Source organism: Nomia melanderi, chromosome 5 (genome assembly GCF_051020985.1).
Source record: "Nomia melanderi isolate GNS246 chromosome 5, iyNomMela1, whole genome shotgun sequence".
NCBI lineage: Eukaryota > Metazoa > Arthropoda > Insecta > Hymenoptera > Halictidae > Nomia > Nomia melanderi.
In genome coordinates this window covers 6051845-6072434 of record NC_135003.1, presented here as the reverse complement: position 1 = coordinate 6072434, position 20590 = coordinate 6051845, and the positions used below count along the sequence as shown (strand labels likewise).

At 33.5% G+C, this 20590-nt stretch overlaps 1 protein-coding gene across 13 annotated transcripts in view; it reads left to right on the top strand.

The window, feature by feature from the left end:
* LOC116430920 (uncharacterized) overlaps positions 1–20590 on the top strand; it is a 71077-nt gene that overhangs the window by 5425 nt on the left and 45062 nt on the right. For 12 of the 13 annotated variants that reach the window (XR_012998582.1, XR_012998585.1, XR_012998583.1 and 9 more), the window contains 4 exons: positions 844–1734; positions 5032–5383; positions 12744–13149; positions 14980–15251. Coding sequence is in view for 8 of the 13 variants with exons in the window: in XM_031985637.2 (XP_031841497.2) it covers positions 844–1734; positions 5032–5383; positions 12744–13149; positions 14980–15251 (1921 nt within the window). In the remaining 5 variants the exon portion in view is untranslated. Of the gene's footprint in view, positions 1–843; positions 1735–5031; positions 5384–12743; positions 13150–14979; positions 15252–19063; positions 19412–20590 lie in introns of those variants that run through there. The other variant, XM_031985642.2, reaches the window with a different exon arrangement.

Here is a 20590-nt window from a genome sequence, read left to right as displayed (position 1 = left end):
TCTCCAGTATAACAAATATAAATCGGATTTTTATTTCGTTCCGATTCATCCTCTGGTGCAATTAGCTTGAAGGGAAAACGCTACTGAAGGGAAAATAATTAAACGAATGGAATAACAATAAAAATATAAATGTAGCAGGGTTAACCATTAATTTCATAAACGTAGAATTACTGTAAACTAGAACTGCATCCTGCATTATATAAGATAAATCTACGTTAAGATAAGTCTACGTTCATAATAACATCCACAATTTAGTTAATATATAATATTTCCGTATTTGTTAGTTTATCCGAGATTTTCACTTCAAGCTATCAAATCAGTTTTTGGTATTGCTAGAATTCTTCGTATTCACATCAACGCTAGAACTACTGGACAAATAAATTGAGTAGCTCGTAATTCTTCTGCAAATTACAACACTACATTTAATGGATAATTTCTTTCTTACAATTCCTCGCGAAAGCAACTAAAAATTTTCAGCAATTCTAAAAGAAGAAAACCAGAGTGGGTAATTACAACCTATCCGGTAGTTCTATCGTTAAACCGGTCCACAAACAAACAACACTTCCATGGAAAAGTTAGTCGTTGCGAAGGAGTGGAGATACGCCAGAAAAGCCGGCAACTCACAGTAAATTCTGCAATGACACACACGCATAAATGCCCGCCGACGTTTGTTCATAATTCGCTACCCACGGCTACACACAGTTCGATGACAAAGCGCTTCATAGCGTCGCGTTAATTAAAAGGAACGCGACCGTTCCCAATGCACCTATTAATAACCACGTGTAGCGTGTATAACACGCGGCTACATTCCTGCTGTAATTCTCACCCTGCAAACGGTATCAGTCTGCCAGAGGAAGCAGGCGTACCCATGGACACGTCTAGAGACAAAGTCGTCGCGGACGACTTGCCGGAGTCATCGCAGTCGACCCGGAAAGCGTCCAAGGATCAGGGAGAATCGTCTTTCGGGGATGCTAAGTGTTCCATGCCAAGGGACCACAGGGATACCGTTGTTCAGGTTCGAACACGGGTATCCGAGGTCGGCTCGGATGAAAAGGCTGCTGCGAGTGCGGGCTCGGTTCCCGTGTTGATCGATAAACAATCTAAGAGCGCCGAGGAAGAGGACGCGATTGAGGCGCAAAGTGACCGTTTGGAAGTGCCCGATAAAGATCTCGAGGATTTGAGCTTGAAGTCGGTCTCGGACGGTGACAACTCGGTGTTCAGCGACAACCCGGACACCCAGATGACACAGCAACAGCAGCGACAGAACCAGCCGACCGATCAGTCGAAGACCAATGATCAGTCGGAAAACGAGTCCGAGGAACTCGACGACATCGAGCTGATATTCACAACGGACGAAACCTGCCGTGATCTTGGTTTGCAGGAAGACCTCGTCTCGATCACGGAGACGGAGTCCTGGCAACAACCGGCCGCCGTTGGACAACCTGTTCTCCTGAAATACGCTAAGTCCGCTGAGGGAGAGTCTTTGGTCTGCAATGGCGAGAAGACCAGCTCTGTCGAGGAAGCTGTTTCCTCGCAGAGCTCCAGTATTGACCGCGAGGAAAGTGTCGATAGATTCGACGAGAGCTCCAACACCAGGTTGAATAAAATGTGGTCGCAGTGTTCGGTGCTGGTCGAGACTGACATTAGCAAGTGCGGCGTGGTCGAGGAACCCGAACAACCTACCAGACACGCGGTCAGGAGGAACACGCTGGCTGCGCCGCCCACAGCTTACAGGTAACGAACGCATTTTACTACTAAACGATAGAGCGTATTGATTTTTCTTTTACATTTACGTTACACGCGCTCGAACTCTCTGATTGAGCGTTGAACATGATTGTTACGGTGCAGTGTTGCAAACAGTGCGATGAAAGATAGATAACTTGTGCAACGTTGTCTTTTGCTTTCCATCGACGCGGTATTATTGTTAAAGGTTTGTTTTCCGGAAGCTTAGACTCGATGTACAGTGTCCGATTTAAATGGTAACTTACAGTGGTTCTCCATTGTGCTACAGAGAATTCGAATTTGTGACATTTCAATGGTCCTAGTGGGGTGGACTGTTGGTAGGCATCACTGTTGGGGTATCGTAGGTTTCAGTTTTAGCAAAAGATTGAGATATCACTGTATATCAGTGGAGTTAAAAGTTAATTATTGGTTACATTGCGAAAACTTTAATTGTTTATGAACATGCATTATAAATATTAATGTGCTTTCTCTTTTTATGACAACAAGTAACAGAAGAAATTGCGTTGTACATTGGAGTCATTTGAATAAATAGTTGCAGTTAAAAAGGGTTTTGTAGAATTTTGGTGTTTGTTAGTTCAATCAAATTAAAAATTATTGTATCAAAGATTATTCCATCAAATAATGTGGTAATCTTTAGAAATAGGTATATGTAATTTTCGATATTTTTCATTTATTCTTGAAAGTGTTAAGGTTGTCATATCTTTCAGTTTTTATTTCTTTTTCTATATTTTTTGAAGAAACATAGTCGGAGGAAATGATTTTACATTTAACCTCAACAGAAAAGTTCACAATGTCTTTTGCAGTCCTTGAAATAATAAATGGTAATAACTGTTGTCTCGTTACTCGATAGAAAATTCTCACGATAGTACACGCATGAAAACGGTTTAATTAGTTGCTCGGCGCTTAATAGCAATGAAACGTTTTCATTCGTTTCCAACTCCCTTTTTAGTATGCTCCAACTCGCCAGATGTGAACAGTCTTCATGAGCGACGTATACGTAAATGAGGCGACACTTTAATCACGTTTCCTGTCCATTAGTGCATACTCATATCCGTATTCACAGTTACATCGCAAGCTGTACAATTTTTGTTGCAGCAACCGTACTGAATATAATTGACCTTCTATATAAGTTAAACGTGTTGTCTAATGAAATACTTTTTGCTTCCCTTCTTTCTAAATTGAAACAGTTTTAACAAATCATGCGTATACCTAATTACCATAAATAATCTCTAGGACGCTTTTTATTTACTCGGACACTTTTTTAGCTTGTATTCACAATTTCGAGATTAGACAGAAACATACCACTTTTTATCGTTAAGTTAAATAGATATACCATTCCTTGATCATGAATATTGATTTCTTAAAATTATCAGGTTTTTCTTTTATGAAACATCTCTGTTTTTTTTGTTTGTTTTTCTTTGTGAACGTAGTTTTACTATGCTAACTAGAAATAACTCTCGTGCGAGCCACGCATAACGATATTTTGTAATTTATTGAGGAATGTATCATGTTTTGTAAAAACACGTTGCCTTTTTATTAGTATGTCTAATATTATCGTTTAATTAACGTAACAGATTCGATGAATAAAGTTATATTGTAAGGAACTATATTTTTAAGACTTTATATCATTAATTATCGGCGATTCGCTAATTTCAAGTTTATCGATTATATTTTTGTGTCTATTTATTAACAAGTCCTTTGAAATAAGTGATTTTAGATCTTCTGAGATGGAATACTCAGCGCATCTCGTTTAAATTAAATATCTACATAATTTCTGGTGTTATTGAAAGCAAGAAAGAATGACTAATGTAAAATGAATCTGTATAGTTTCAGATTTCAGATTCATTTTTAAGTTATTAATGATTAAAATCTGTTATCGCAGTAAAATCAGATCCCTGTTTTTCTTTGCTACGATCCTCAATTCAGCTATACATTTGAAGTGATGTTGTGGAATAATCAATATGAATATCGGTAACAATTTTTTTATACATTCTTCAAATTGAAAGAGCATTTTAAAGAGATGAGGGCATGGCGGGCTCAAGAAGGATTAAACAATTGTAATAATGTTAAAGAAATGAAAATATAATCGTGTTAAAGGAAGTTCGAAGAATGTAGCAAGATTAGGAATAACACTGTACACACTCCCATTTACTTACTGAAGTTCTTTATTCACACCACCATTATACAATATTTTTATTCCCGCTTTACATTGTATACTGCAATGGAAAATCAGCTCTTAAATTTTCGACCACCTGTTGCAGAACACATATTCGAAGTGGTGTAGGTACATTAAAGCTGTGATACATGGGATATTTAGAAACTTGGGAAAACAAGTATTACCTGCCTATTCAGATACTTACGAAATATTGAGTAAACCAGATTTGAGAATTTCCATTTGGAAATTGATCTACTATGATTTTGTATGATATCATTATGATATTATGAGCAAATAACAAAAATTGTATCATATACAAGTACCTTTTCAGAGCCTCTTAAGTATTCTTGAATAAATAATTAGCCATATTAAGCTATTATTGAATTAAATAATGTCGATATAGGCCTCAGAGTGAAAGTCCAAGAACACTTCAGAAAATAAAGGGTTAAGCTTGAGTCATCGCTGTAACTTTTGAGGCTCTAGGCTCAAAACTCATTTTTAGTTAACACTATGGGGCGAATTCTTTTTTATGATTACGAAAAGTTTTATGTAGTACGAAGTTGATAAATATCAACCTGTGTTCAGAAATTAGCAATGTACTCAATAGTTTTAATAATTTCATTAAAACGAATATATTTTGTGACTTTAAAGTTACAAAGACGTTGGACGTTTACGCCTGTGCGTATAAAAGTTTAAATTAATTAATTACTTAATTTCATTCGCTATCTTACGGTAAAAAATTAAGTAAATCAACGAGATGCCAATATATTGGTGTATGACTTCAAAGTCATACAGGTCTGTAGGGCAACGGTATTCAACCTTTTAGCTTCCGCAGTCCTCATTGAAAGAAGATGGGTTATTATGGGTCACACATAAATTAATAGCATGTTTAACTAATATTTGTAGTATTCTTAATAGACCAGGGATTGAAAACTTATTTCGATTCTTCATAATTGTCTCAAGAAGCGAAGTCAACATCATAACTGTTATTGTTATGAAGAATCGGAAGCGAAACCGATATACCGAATAACAGTTACGACTTATTTTAGTTCTTTATAACTGTTTCAGTCAGAATCGATATAACAATTTCAAATAATTATTTTCGTAACCTTTTCAATCCCTGGTTTGTTCAGGCCGATCATCCATCGAGAAGCTCTGGCGAGCAGTCGCCGAAAGAGTGCCGCGCCGTTGAGACCGGTGATGGACAGGATCAGTGGCGCGAGACGTGAATCTGGTGCTCAAACGGACATCTCCGCACTTCCGGCCCATTGGCGTTCGGAAAGCTACCTCGCGCACAAAGTGGCACATACGTTTACCACATTGCCAAGCAAATTCGCCTTGCCGACGGGTGTACCTGGAAGACTGCGACTTTCCGACAAGACCCGGGAGGCTAGACGAGTGATGCTCTCGGATATCAGCTTCACCAGCATGGTACCGGAGCTGTCCAGAAGCGCCGATCACCTCTGCCACGATCCACACGCACAGGTAGGGTTTGATCTGGATTCAGAGTTGTCCTATACGTTTTCATGAGCATGAAGGTTTAGGTGCTTTCCGGCTGAGAAGTGTTGGCGGTTATTCTTCGTGGCGAGAAGTTAGGGAGGCAACGGGACTCTTGCAGTCACGATGTTTTGGCCACCTTAGTTTTCGACGTATAATCAGATTGATCCGCAGCAATAACAAAGGATAGAAGCGGGACAGAATGCGATGGTGTAAGACGGAACTGTAGAGAATTCTGTTTTCTATCGTCACGTTTCACTCTGTCGCATTTGGTCTCGCTTCTGTTTTTTGTTATTGCCGCGCGCCAGTAATGACCATACTCGAAAGTCGAGGTCTCACAACTACATAAATTTTGAAATTTCTAATTACTGATAGCGAGGATTGCAATTCAACCTAAAATATTTGGGATATTTTTTATTTTGGTAACTGACTATTAGGGGTGCACGGTAAAAAGACGGACAATCGGTATATCAAGGGAAACGTAGAATCAGCCAGGCAGCGCGGATATTGCAGACAGTTTGCAAACTATTTCCATACATACATGTATTGTTCGGTGATTGTGTTGTGTGCTCCATACTATGTGTTTCCGTATCTTGACTGATATTTTAGTGTCCCTAGCCATGTTGTTCGCGACGAGATTGCTGTCACTGTTTGTATAAAATACGTATATATATCTGGCTTTATGAAAAAGAAGTAAAAGAAAAGTGTTAAATATTTCCATATATGTACATTTTTCGATTTTAAGAATTAAATTTCAATTGCAGCTCCAATATCAGTTATTTAGTAAAAATGGCGAGGAATAATTTCGAAATTTTTTTATTAAAGTTTACAGTTTCTTGGCTTACAAACTGTGTGCATATTCTCTATACAACTATTTACGTATCTGTGATCGTTGTAAGTGCGTACAAGCCTTCTATCGGCTTGGAAACAGATTTTGCAGAAGATTGATGGTTTCTTTGGCAACGTGCACTCAGTGGTTATCTTTCAGAGCCTTTACTTCTTGGGTAACAAAAAACAATTGACGTAGCAGTCTGGCAAAAACATTTGCAATATCTTCAAATTGCTTAGTTATTTTTGCCACGTTCTGTGCTTGGTTTTTTAATTTCTTTCATGCTTTATAGCTGCATCAAATAATAATTTGCAATAAAGATTTGACGTTTCGTAACATTTTAGTGTTTTTCGTGCTGACACGATGAACAAAATAAAACATCGAAGTATATAGTAAGATTCTACTGAAATATACATGTTTTATTCGTAAAACTAAATCTTTGTACTGAAATGCAACACATAGAGATACATAGCCATTTCTGTTCTCTCCTTCGAGAAAGACACTGTCACAATCAATTTCATAATGGAAAGTTTACGCGAAGCCATTTAATTGATTTGTACATATTATGTAAGAGATAATTGAAACACGAACAAGACGAAATTTTTGTATTATACAGCAAGCGTGCATAATTTTCAATGCGATAAAGACTCCTACCAGCATAAAATTAAAGAAAGAAACATGAATGAAACATTATTAGTCATGATTGAACATTACTAAACATGAATGAATTAAAAGATTTCAGTTAACTTCAAACTTTAGTATGTGTTATTTGATTAAATTCAATTGTATTAAATTCAATCCGTTTTCAAGTATCTATGTAGTAATTATAAGTAATAAAAACAGCAAGTTGTGAACAGACGCGTTTAACCAATTTTTATTCAGTATCACACATAGACAACGAATTCTCTTATTTGTACATGTAAAATAATTTCCTGCCAGGTGTTACTTACCGTCTGTCTTGACACACCTTGCATGTATCGTGAAAAGGAACGTATTTCCTGTTGAAATAGAATGTTTATCGTGTACATACATAAATTGTATTTTTAATTTCTTTTCCCCGGGTCTCGATTATTTGACGAGTCCCGATCCAACCGAGCTGCCTGTCCAACAATTAAGTCCGCTAATCGAGGCCTTGCTGTAGTAAAATTAACCTCTTCTATTCGAGCTTTTCCTCGATCTTACAACTTGGAGATCCATGTTTTAACCAGTTAACTGCGTTCAACGACTATACACGTAATCTTAAAATCAAAATGATACTAATCCTTTCAATGATAAATTATTTATTTTTTCAGATGAATATGTAATTCTTCTTCATTTTGCTTTAGCTTTTTTTAGAATATATTATAGGTGTATTTGGCCTACATTAAACAAGAATACACTTCATTATTTGATTTCATTGCGAGCATTATCAGAAATTTCTGAAATAAAATTCCACAGTTAACAGGTTAATATGCACTTATATGAACATAACACTCCATTTATGGAACTTGTTGATTTGTCGGATATTAAATTTTAGAAATACAATGAACATTTGATAATTGCAACACTCAACGGGACCGAAAGATTGCAATTATGAGAGGAGAATCGAATCCACCCCAAAAAACAAAGATTTTAGCATGGTAAACGTAATTTTCTACGATAAGGACAACGCGAGTGAAGGAAAAAGAAAGACTCGAAGCGTTTGACAATATTAAAGATATAATTAAAAAATATTAACTCTTTTATTTTGGACTTTTGGCGAATGAAACTTTCACTGTCATGTTTGTTATGTTTTTCTGATTAAAATGATACTAAACATGATAAAATTACGATTATAATTACTTGTATAATAAACGATTGAAGTTTCGGATATAGAAAAGGCCTGCGAATAGAAAAGAAAGAGACGTTGAAATCGTCGAGTTCGACAATGGTCGGATCATGTTACACCCTTCAACCGCGGTCGGTTGTCGAGCACTATAGCGTGTTAAAAAGAACCTTGTGGGGATGTAGTGAGGATGACGATGTTGCTATTATCCAATGTTCACTGTATTATTTAGTAAAAGTTCGAGTCGATTTTGATTGATGTAATTATGGGAATATTTAATTCTCTGTTTTCCAAGCTGTACTTTCCGAGATTCATATAGACGAATATGTATTCTTTTAGATACAATACAATGAAGTGTATAATTAACGTCTGCAAATTTGAATTAAAGATGACATTCAAAAGTTACGAAGATGAAACTAAAATTTAATCTTCCGAAACGAAAATTCGATATTCGATATCATTATCCGAAATTTAATATTAAACTTATAAGATAATGACTAGATAGCGGATTTCATGTAGGTGTAATATTTATAAGAGATATGAATGTACACCTAGAATTCAGAGCAGAGAAATATTTTGCAGAATTTGAATTGAATTTGAGAATGCTGTTACTTTATTTTTAATTTCTTAAAATTCTTAAGAAGAAAAATCACTTATTATATAGTCTTTGTTTTTTCAAATTGTTTCGTTGAATATTAATTTTATATTCACTGTATTAATTCACTGTCTAATAATAATACATGGAATATAATTGTTGTATTCCTTGATTCGTGTATTTTTCCTTGTGTTAACTGTAAAAGTGTTAGAAACGAATCAAAATGACGAATGAACGTACTAAAAAACCTTTCAAGTACAAACGGTTAAGTGTCAATTAAGATAATCAACTTTCATTTTAATAATAGACGTTTATGTGAAATCGAGGGTCTCTGAGAACATTGTAAAATTCTTAATCGGAAGGAGTACTGTCCTGAAATCTTTCAACGGTACGACTTCCAATCTGGGTTATCGATTCAATTAATTTAACCCTTTGCACTCGAAAGTTTTTCATTAGAAATATTCAGTATTTTCTGATGAGATATAGACGATACTTTCTGAAACTAACTTGAAGAATAATCACACGTAAATTAAGAAATGAAGCTATTTTATTTCAATATTTTATGTACCGATGCACTATACAAAATTTAATATTAACCAGTCAACAGCATTCGACGAATATACACATCTTAAAATTCAAAATGATACTAATTCTTTCAACGAAGAATTATTTGTTTTTTCAAATAAACATATAATTTGTTTTTGTTTTGATTTAGTTTTTCATTAGAATATATTATAGGTGCATTTGCCTTGCATTTGATGAGTATGCACTTAATTATTTGATTCTATTGTACACACAATAGGAGATTTTGAAACTAAATTTCACAGTTAACAGATAAATATTAAACTTTATAATTTTACGGTATCAGATCAAGTGACGATTGAAATTGACCTCTCGAGTGTAAAGGGTTAATACCCGTAACACTAGAACTATCAAATTGAAAGTCACCCATTTCAGAATTTTCATTTTGCAAGTATTTAAATTACGAAGATGCTCTTGCGAGAGATTATTAATGAAATTGATGTACTTGTGCAGATACAAGAACAAAAGACTTTAAAATCTCGAGGAACGTATTATTCTAATTTTTATGAGGAAAATTATTTTTATGATTCTAATTTTTTGGTCGTTTCCTTGAAACATTTATAATTTTATTTTATTTTATTTTATGGAAATATTGTAAAATATGCTAAAATTACAAAAATTATAATATTATACATTATATATAATATTTTTACCTAAATTTCACAATAAACAGCAAAAGTGAATTGTATTCTACATGATGAGTGTACTTGACATGAATGTTGAAGGGGTTAAGAAAGCCGCATGAAAAACTGAATTTTCAACTGTCGGGGCACGGTAGGGCGGAATCGATTAGTTTCTCATGCATAGATAATAAACTCCATCAGGAACGGTAGATGACTCAGCTCCCCATTTTATCCAACCGCTAGACGTTTCGCCATCCGAGAGTTTAACCGATTCTCGTGGATATTACGCAGAAGACAATTAAAACGTAAATGCGCGGGTGTGTCCGCTCGTAGGAGCTGTACCGCGAACAATCAGCGTAGTGGGGCAGTTCCTGAAGTGTGGAACGCGTTGTTCAAATGATTCTTGCCGTTCGACCCGTGAGCTGGCCACTTGTCGGCGGCACGCATCATCTGTGTTGCGCGCGTATGCACACGGAAATGCGTCGTCGTGGAAGGTCGGACGAATGGAGTTAATGCGATTCACTTCGGTGTTCGTCGCAGTTCCATGGCCTCGTTGAGACGGATGGCTAATTGCTGCCTTCGTTTCAACCGCTCGTGTTATCCAATCCTGTTTAATGCTAAAACTAGTGGGCAATTGGAGTGACTTATCTCCAGTTTTGTATAAAAATTAGAACAATAGGTTTTTTGAGATTCGAAGGATCTCCTAGTCTTTTATCTGTACACTGAAACAAATTTAAAATAAAATAAACATTCTGAAGTGGGTCTATTCGACTTGTTCAGTAGTTTTAGTGTTAATGATACCGGGAACCGGTTAAATAACTGGATTTAAAATTTTGCGTTTTCTTTCGTTCATTTAACTTAACATAGTAGGACTACGTAGGATTGAAATGAAGTAGGGCTACGTCGATCATCGCGAAAGTGTTAATCAGTTAACTACGTTCGATGAATGCATACATGATCTGAAAGCTTGAAATGATACTAATTTTTTCAATGATGGATTCTTAACTTTTTTAGATAAACATGTCATTCTTTGTTTTGCTTTGGTTTTTCATTAAAATATACCCTAGGTGCCATTCGTCCTGCGTTTGATATAGGCATTGATGTAAACACTTTCGCGACAGACGACGTAGTTTTATGTTATTTCGAATTCTTTAGCAGAATCACGCGAAACATAGTTCTACGTCATCTGAAATTCTTTAGAAGAATATAGTTTGTTAAAAAAAAGATTTTTTCTATATACATTTAAATGTTTCATTTTTGATAACTTTGAGCAACAAATAACTATAAATACCGTAGCGAGATGCAATATTTCTTACGTTCACATACCTACAAATAATGGAACCTTGTTGTATTCGGCTGAAGAGTTTTGGAAATTAATGTGCCCGTATTCAGCTAAACGTCTTGTCTGGCTATGGCCTGTCGCGAAAGTGTTAAGATGGCCCTTTAGATGGCACGATCTCATTTACATTGTTAAGTATCTATATTTTCAATTGTTTTTAATGGCATACCGAATTTTGCACAGATGTCTATTTAATTATTCTTTGTATATGTAATTTATTTTTATAAATATATTTTGTTTTGCTAGGTATGAATATTTATGATGTAATGGTACTTTTAAAAAAAGTGGGCCCTTTTTGTCCAACTTATCTTATACAGTAATGTACACAATGTAATGTATCTGATACACTTTTTTTTATCGAAATATATTTGATATTTACTAATCGAGTTTCTAATACGATAGTGAGAATGATATAAGAAAATATGAAAATGAAGCAAGCGTTCGTTCATTCAACGAGTTGGTTCAGCAGCTTTAAATAAAGGCACGTGATCACCAGTTTGATAGAACACAATCGAATTCACGTTCTTCGGATAGTTATCATAGGAAGCACGCTGATGTTTTGTTTGTCTGCACTGACCCGTCTCGTTGAACGCACTTTAGTATTGCAAAACGTGAATTAGTATGTACTTTGTGTTACTATAGAGATCACAGAAGAGATTGCAAAATAGTCTGGAAATACAATTATTATTCCAATGATGTATTTATAGATATTAAAGGACGGGTAACTAATAAAATATAATGACAGGTAAAGAAAAATAAAATTAATTAGAAAGTATTGCTAAATTTTAATCTAAATTTACCGTTGTTTAATTCTTATAGAGTTTACTTTGTAACAGTCAGATGTAGACTAAATTTTATTCCCCACTGTTTTTTGTTATTTTGCATTTTTAACTTAATCATATTCAGCTTTTTAAATGGATTATAAATATAATGCGCAGAAGAACTATGCTTGCGAAATTAGATTACGCTTGTAAATACAGTTTTTGGTAAATGGTAGGGACTATGGAAATGAGATAACTATTAATACTTCATCTACCGGAAGTCTGTAAATAGACTTCACAATGATTGAAATATGAAAAAAGGAATGTAATACCTGTTTTCTAAATATTATTCTCTAAAGCGATTACTAGACTATATTTTCCCAGACTACATGTAATACACTTTGAAACAACAACATAAAAATTATTAAACAATCAACTGTTTGTACAAACAATGAGAAAGTGGACACCAGGTGTTAGCGTAAAACTGAGAAAACTACTTTATTCATTTATTAACAACAGAACTACCAGATGACTCAAAGTGACCCATTCCTAATTTCTTCTTTTGCAATTATTAAAAAGATAACAGATGTTTCTCTGAGAATTGATTAAAGAAATTGATTTAACAATACGCATACTGAATTGTAAATCAATTGAAGTCTCGGTAGATACACTCGTGGAGTTTCTATAGACAAATTTCAAAAAGTCGATATAACTGCCCGGTAGTTTTAGTGTTAAAGCATTTTATACTATAATTGGGGGCTTGTCCAGGAGTTGACACTTCAATAATAAAGAAACTGTGTTCGATTTCGTTTCAGACTTGCTTTAACTCGCGGGGCTGCGGACTTCGCACTCCAGATGTGCACCGTCGTGAATCGTTGGGTTCCCTGGCAGGGTTCTGGTCTCGTTGCAACCCGAGTACAGGACTTCCGAGTCCTTGCGACTGCCGCCTTTCCACTGATCTCTATTCTTCGCGATATCGGGGCTCCTTGAGTTCGATTCCGTCGCCTGGATTAGAAGTGGTCAGTGGCCCAGCTCGAAGACACTCTTGGAGAGCAACAGCGGCATCCTTCGATACGTGGAGAGTTCCGGTCGCCACTTCCACCCCGAGACCAACTTGGTCCTCCATGCCTTCATCTCCGACGCATGTGCATCCTATGGCAACGTCCTCGAAGATTTCCAAAAGTGTCCCGAAACGAACGCGATCGAAGGTTACTTTCCAAGGTATTGTAGGAGAAAGAGAATTTTATTGGTGTATATATTATTTTAACCGCACAATTGTTTTTAAATAAATTATTCGTGCAACATATAATAACGCAATGATCCAAAATTAACCCCTTGCTTTATAACAACGTATCAGACTGGTAGTGAAGATGTTAAACAGAATTTAACAAATATAAATAATACTCAATTCTTGTGAATACAAATTAAGTTAAATTTTTCTGTTATTTATTATTCTAGTTTAAAGTAAACGTAGACATATAATATACCGAGAATTTTGGTCTATTTTCAATAAATTAGTAATAATAAAGTAGGTGTATCGATCATAGTTGAGAAGTAAATCGTGAGGCGAGGGGTTAATTCACACACGCAATATATATGTTTGGATAGTATATTCATCTCACTCGTACAATTTTTAGAATATTCTCTTCTTACCATGCATCAGCTTCGAGTATTTACATTTGGAATAATTTAGATTTAATAAATCAGTATTTTAGAAAATCAATGATCTAGAACATTCGTGTAGATCACGCTGTGTTCTGATCGCGATATTTACTTTTGAAATACCCTGTGCATACAAGTGGGAATCGAAAGGAAACTAAAAATAAGAATCGTGTTGATCCCAATTAAATCAATTTCAAAGCCAGTTATTCTCTATTAGCGTCTAGCACGGATCGACTCTTCGCCTTGAATCGAGTCGTGACCGTAGATTCGGATTTCTGTGTAACTTTATAGGTTACGGACAAGTAAGTAACTTGATCGTAACTAATCTGCATTGCGTAAATAGTTATATTATTGCAGTATTTCGTTTTAGATTTACATTAAGAATTTAAATATAAACAGTAAGGCTAGTACACTTTGTTTCATTCATGATCCTCTATAATAATTGTTTAATTGGGAATACGTGCATAATTTACAAACATCAATTGACGAGTATTATTATTGCAACATTAATATGACAAGCCAAAATTGGATTTACAAAATGGTTTTCAATTAAATTATCCGAAACAGAATTCTTCGTAAGTTAACTTTACTACTTCTTAACCTAACTAATTAATCGGAGCTTGACGTATCCGACGTCGTAAATTTATTACAAAATACTATATTATTCAAATGTTTGTTACATACATGCCTTTTGTATCTGGTATAGAATTCTTTTCCATTAGATTTTCAAATATCTATATTTTTTTAATCGTTTTTAGTCGTATATTGAATCTTGTACAAAAGGCTATTGAATTATTCTTCTTACACGTATTTACTTTCATAAACATATCTTCTTTCTATTAAGTATCAATGATGTTTATGAGATAACGCTTCTTTAAAAAAGTGGGCCACCTCTCCTCGACTTACCCTACACCTAAATACATCTTACATATCTTTTGTCTAAACCAAAATCTTTTACTAATCACCTCAAAGGTATAAGCAAGGGTAAATAAAAAGGAAAAATCAAGTTAATCGTTATAATAGTTGCAATTCAACATAATCTTCTTATTCTGTAATGATTTTTTTGTCTTTCTTAAGTGGACTTATTCAATTCAATTCACAGAGACCTCGCTACAAGCATACCTCAGCTAAAGGGGTTAACAGCAAACGCTATAAATAATTGTTTTTACTAATCATATCGAAACCAAGGAAAACACAGTGTAAAACCATCGAATACGACTCGGCACAGGAGCATCGATGCATAAAATCGGTGTCGAGCCATACTCGACGAATGAGAGTGTAAAGGATTGAATATCGTTTTCTCTTGTGGAACCAGCAGGTGTTTCAATATCTACGGACAGGGTTGCATATTTCTCTGTAAAATGGAACGAGGGACGCGTTTGCTTTCAGAATGCCCAATGACGCGAGGCAGTTTGCCGAACTTACGCTCAGAGTTGGCGGGCGGTGATAACAGCGGCGATTCGACCGAATCGTTGATCGACGAGGCCGAGGATTATTTGCGACGAAGCATCGATTCGATGCTGACAGTTTCCAGCAGCGGCGTCAGTTCGGATTATTGGAACAAGCAAACGGCTAGACGGAGACGAGCGCGTCGCTACTCCGAGCCTGATCTCATCCGTGACTGGCATCCGCCCCAGGATGCCAGACCATACTTGCCAAAGGTAAATTTCATCAGTGTCTAGTTCAACTCGGCAAACTTGAACATTGGATTTACAGAACTCGCCGGTCCGACGGATTTTTTTTTCTTCTTTACCTTAACACTAAACGTACCGACACTTTCTGTATACCTATTTCTACCCTAACCAATCAAATAACTGATTATAAAATAAGGGTAAATAAGTTAGACGATAAATGTCTCTTATTGAAATCAGAAACAAGAGGAAAGACATAACTTGAAAAACTGATTAATTGTACAATACAGGAATTAGTATGAAGTTAAACGAACGAAGAAAAATACAGAATTTTCAATCAAATATTAAAAATGACCGTTTGACCGGGCGCGGTACATTTAGTATTTACACATTATTGACTGGTCACGAGTTAACTTGTGTTTGCACCTGTGTTAACCACTTCAATTTTTGAAATGCAGGGCAATATAGAAGACTGCAAAAGCAAAATATTCAAGGTTATACAAAAGATATATCCAAAGATTTATTTCAATTTATTATGTAGAAATAAAGTATATTGAAGTTTATTTATATTTTTTCACTTTCATATTTAATTACGGAATAATAACCGGTGACATGGGATTGCTTTTGCGTAAAATTGCCGGTCAAGAATGTGTTAACACATATCCGGTATTCTTTTTCGTCGGCAAGTGGATCAAAGTCTGGCGTTTTTGCACGTACACTCGTCCCTCAACTTACACAAAGTATCCGTTCAACGTGGATTCGTTTTACGCGAATGAAAATCGCATACTGTCTGTTGGTATAAAAGAAAACACATTGGAAATAAAAGCTGGTGCATGTAAATTTTAGAAATACATATTTATTTCAAACAGCTTAACAAAAAGAATAATAACCTAAAACATGCCGATTTCCTTTGCTCCTGCGCACTTTCAGCGTGGAGGTCGTTCGTACATACACTTGTTACTTTTGAAACTTTCAAGAAAATTAACACATTACGTATCGAGAATGGAAAATCTTGTCTTTATACAAGTACTTACTGATGACGCTTTACTAATTACCACATAATTATAAAAATACAAAATTTTTTCAGAACCGATTATTTGTTTAAAATATATTAAATAACAATAAGATATCGTATTTTACTACGTTTAGTAATGTAAGTTAATCTGATTGAAAATTACCAACCACACAGCCCAGATTTCTCAGTTTTCATTTCTAAAGTAGTTTCTGGATTAAGTTAACTAATTTACCCTCATAAAAAAGAGATTCGCGTGAAAAAAGTGCCGAGTAAATTGAGGGATGGGTGTACTTCGCTTTTGCATTCGGCTTTACGAAAGCGACCGGATTTTTAGGGATTGTGTTTATTTCATGTTATTTAATTAACAAAATTAAAGTTTTAACAATTTAAATCATATAGATAAAAATATCGTGAGAAATAGTTTTTATTATACAATATAATAGAAAGAATATTATATAATTTTAATTTTCTTGAAATTTCGTTCTTTAATAAAAACAACTTCCTCTAGTAAATGTTTCATTTTGGTTTATACAGATTTGAAAATAGACAAGAGTTACTTATTTATTACAATTGCTTATTATAAAACCAGAATGACGAGTTCTTTCCATCCACCTGGATGTATATTAAAATTACGGAAGCCATAAATATTACCTTACAGTAATTTACGTTGGTTTGATCTGATAATGCGAATATATAGTGTAACGCAATTTATTTTCCTCACCTGATCTAATTTCGAATATTTGTGCACAATACACACTTGTGTCTCCGGAATCAGTATAATAAACTATACAATTAATGTTTGTTAATCCAATGTTAAGCGAACCGTGAAAGATTAAGTTGTTATTAGTTTTCCACTAAGACAGGATTATTTTCGAAACTCTCCGAGAAATATTCGTGTTTGATCGTTGGTTACCGGATGCTTTAGCAAATCGAAAGTGGGTCAAAATGACGGACACGTATTTGTAAATACTCTGCAGCGAGACTGTAAAACACCTACGATTCTAGTGAACGTCGTGATATTGACACATTGCTTTGTAGAATTGCCAAAGTACTTTAAGACACTTCGGAAAGGACATTTACCCTGTTTGTAATGTCTCTGCTGATTTCTACATAATGTAAAAATTTTATAGAATTCTAAATTTTATAAGGGAAGGTACTGTAACAAAATTATAAAACAGTTGTTAACATTAGAACTACCACATCCGTCGAAATGGCTGTTTTCAGTTTTCTCATTTCGCAATTACTGATATCTTAAAAGTGCAAAATGTTCGAAATGATTTGAAAAATAAATAGTTTCACTTGAATACTATAATACACACATGAAGAAACCGATAAACATCTATTATTATCATTTTTATAAGGATTACATATTAATCATATTTATCGCTCGGTAGTCCTAGTGTTAACTGTTGATAAAACCTGCTATTACTATACCATACAGCTCATAAATAGTATGTATATTTTATATACTGTAATGTATTTAGGAAAACAATTTATAAAAAGAGATCAATTTAAAGATGCGTATGATGGACATTGCTCGGTTCTTAAGGGTTAAGAAGGTTAAGGGTTTCTGTCTATTTTTAAATTGATACATTGCTTCTGTGAAACTAATTAAAAGAAAATATATGTTACCATATTTGGCCAGCTATCAAGAGAAAGAGAGAGCTTTACGAAATCTTGAATATTTTCTCTCTCCGTTGAGTACAAGCGATATACGAATAACTGAGAAGTACTGGCGTTTTAAAGCTAGTAAACTGTTAAAATAATTATGCTACAAAGTCAGTTTCAAGAAACAATGAAAATAGTGATGGTTACCTAACAAGGTGAAATCCTGCTCATCTAATACGACACTACTCTACTTAACCTCTTGCCCTGCAATATTATGTCGGAATCGTAGCAAAGATTTCAAATATAATGTAATAAATATAAATATTATTTGATTCTTTCAAGTTCAAATTAAATGTTATTTTTCTGTTATTAATTATAATACTTTAGAGTAAGTGTGGACATAGAATGAGTATGTAATCTTTTTCATTTTTTAACGCATTATAAATAGTGAAATAGTTTTGTCGGGCACAGTTGTGAAATAAATCATAGTGCAACGGGTTAAAAAAAGTCTAAATATACAAGAAAAATGTGTCGTATACACAAGAGCTAGAGTTTTCTGGGAAAGGTATGCCATTTTAGAAAAGGTAGTTTTTAATTTGATTCTTACAATAAATCGCAAGAGAAATCAAATAGTTAATATTATAATTGTCCACACCAAAATGTTTCTAATTGGTGGTCAGTTTAACACGAAGTTTACTGACGATATTCATGTTGTAGATATAAAATATTATTAGGTATAGTTAGAATTCATGGAAAATTAAGAGAGACTTATTCTACCAGAAATAACAATAAAAAAAACTTTTTCACAGCATAATTAATGTACCTGGTTAACTAGTACTTACTTCTACTTCCAGGAAAATAATTAAAAAAATTATACAATTATATATCAAACAGAAGTTTCAGTTAATACACTAGATTTTGCAGTACTTCATTTTAACAGCTCCCTTTAAAATCATTTTAAAATTGATTTCACACTTTATTATAGCTTGACGCCTTTTACATAATCGATTACATTTGTTTTCTTTGGAAATCGATACACAAATCGTTCATGGTCAACTCATGTCAACTTTATACCGAATAATCAGTATATCCAATGTATCAATTTTCTTCTATACTCAATTATCCTAACTCTTAATTGACATGCTTTGTTATAACAGTTTTATTTATTTTTTATGTTTTATTTTTATTTACCTAAGTATAAGTTTCTGCTTTGTTTCAGTTTTGCATCAGTTAGCCCTATAATGCGCGGTGATGCACATATGCACTGTTTTCGTTTTTTACTAACATTTTCGTATTATAAGTCTTCACGATAAAATCGCACACTGTTTTATGTACAAATCATTTGTTTATATTAAATATAAACAATACAAATACAGCATCATTTTCTAATCTACTTTACCGTTTATTGTGATGCAGTGTTAATTTTCATTTTACATTTTTGCTTTATTTCGAAGTCTGTAACTTCTGTTAGTTTATATCAAGCGAGGTAGGTAGTATATTTTTTGTTCAATTTTTTTAATAATGAAATTATTAAAAAATATATCATAAAAGTTAATATGTCTTCCACATTAATACACAATGATGTATACAATGATGTAAATAAATGATAAAAAATACGAAGAAATGAAGAAAATTTTTTTTATTATTTTTCCTTTTGTTTCCAATGTATTTTACCGTAGGAATTTTTTATTATTGCGAATTAATAAGTGACGCATTGTAGGGGTAAATAATGTTTTCCATTTTATACTAATTATCAAATTTGTATGTATAAATTCCATATTCAGTGAAATTACGTTGTACTGTGAATAATATTAAATGCTAAAAATATGTAAATTACTAACATGATTTACAAATTCTTTGAAAATGTATTTAATATTAAATCTTTGATATGGATTTTTCGATACTCAGAATCCTTCGACATTTCAAATTACGTATTTATAAATGATTTTACAATACTTTTTTTATTTTGTACAACTTTGACAGTAGATATTAATTTTGTTCAATATTATCTTTAACTTTATATTTCTTAGCTCCTGTCTGTTTTTTAATAAAATTATTTTTTATTATCCTTCTGAACTTTATTGTTTGCATACTTGTTCACTGTAGAACAAATTTTTACAAAATTGTAAACTTTATTTTATTTCTATTTTTAAAAGTTTTCTAAGCATATTTATAACTGACACTTTATTGAATATCTACCTAAAAAATAACATGTTTAAACTTTCAGCTGTTGTTCTATTGATAGGTAGTAGATATTGTTATAAACAGAGTCAATAATCTCCACAAGTTTTATTAGATTTTCTTAATTAAATCATTTTACTTGGTCATGTTCGAAAGAATGCTGATAATATGTATCATACTACTGATCAGTAAACAATTTTCAAAATCGTCTAACGTGAAACACATTTTTCGGTCTAAAATTGTTAAAATTAAAAAATTATTTGAACAATTCCTGAATAACACAGCATTTCTACGACACAGTTTTGTTCTAACATGATTAAAGAAATGGAGAAACAATCGATATTTCAACTGAAAAACAAGTGTAAGAAATGACTTCATGAAAATGTATCGTTTTATACAACAAAATATACAGAGTGTTAGAGAAAAGGTTTCGAATTTAAAATTTAAAATTAATTTATAATATTTGACAAACATTAATATTTTTGACAAAAACATATCTTATAGTTATAGAAGTAAAATAATGTAAATCTTTATATTAGTGTTTAGGTTCTTGTATTATGAATTT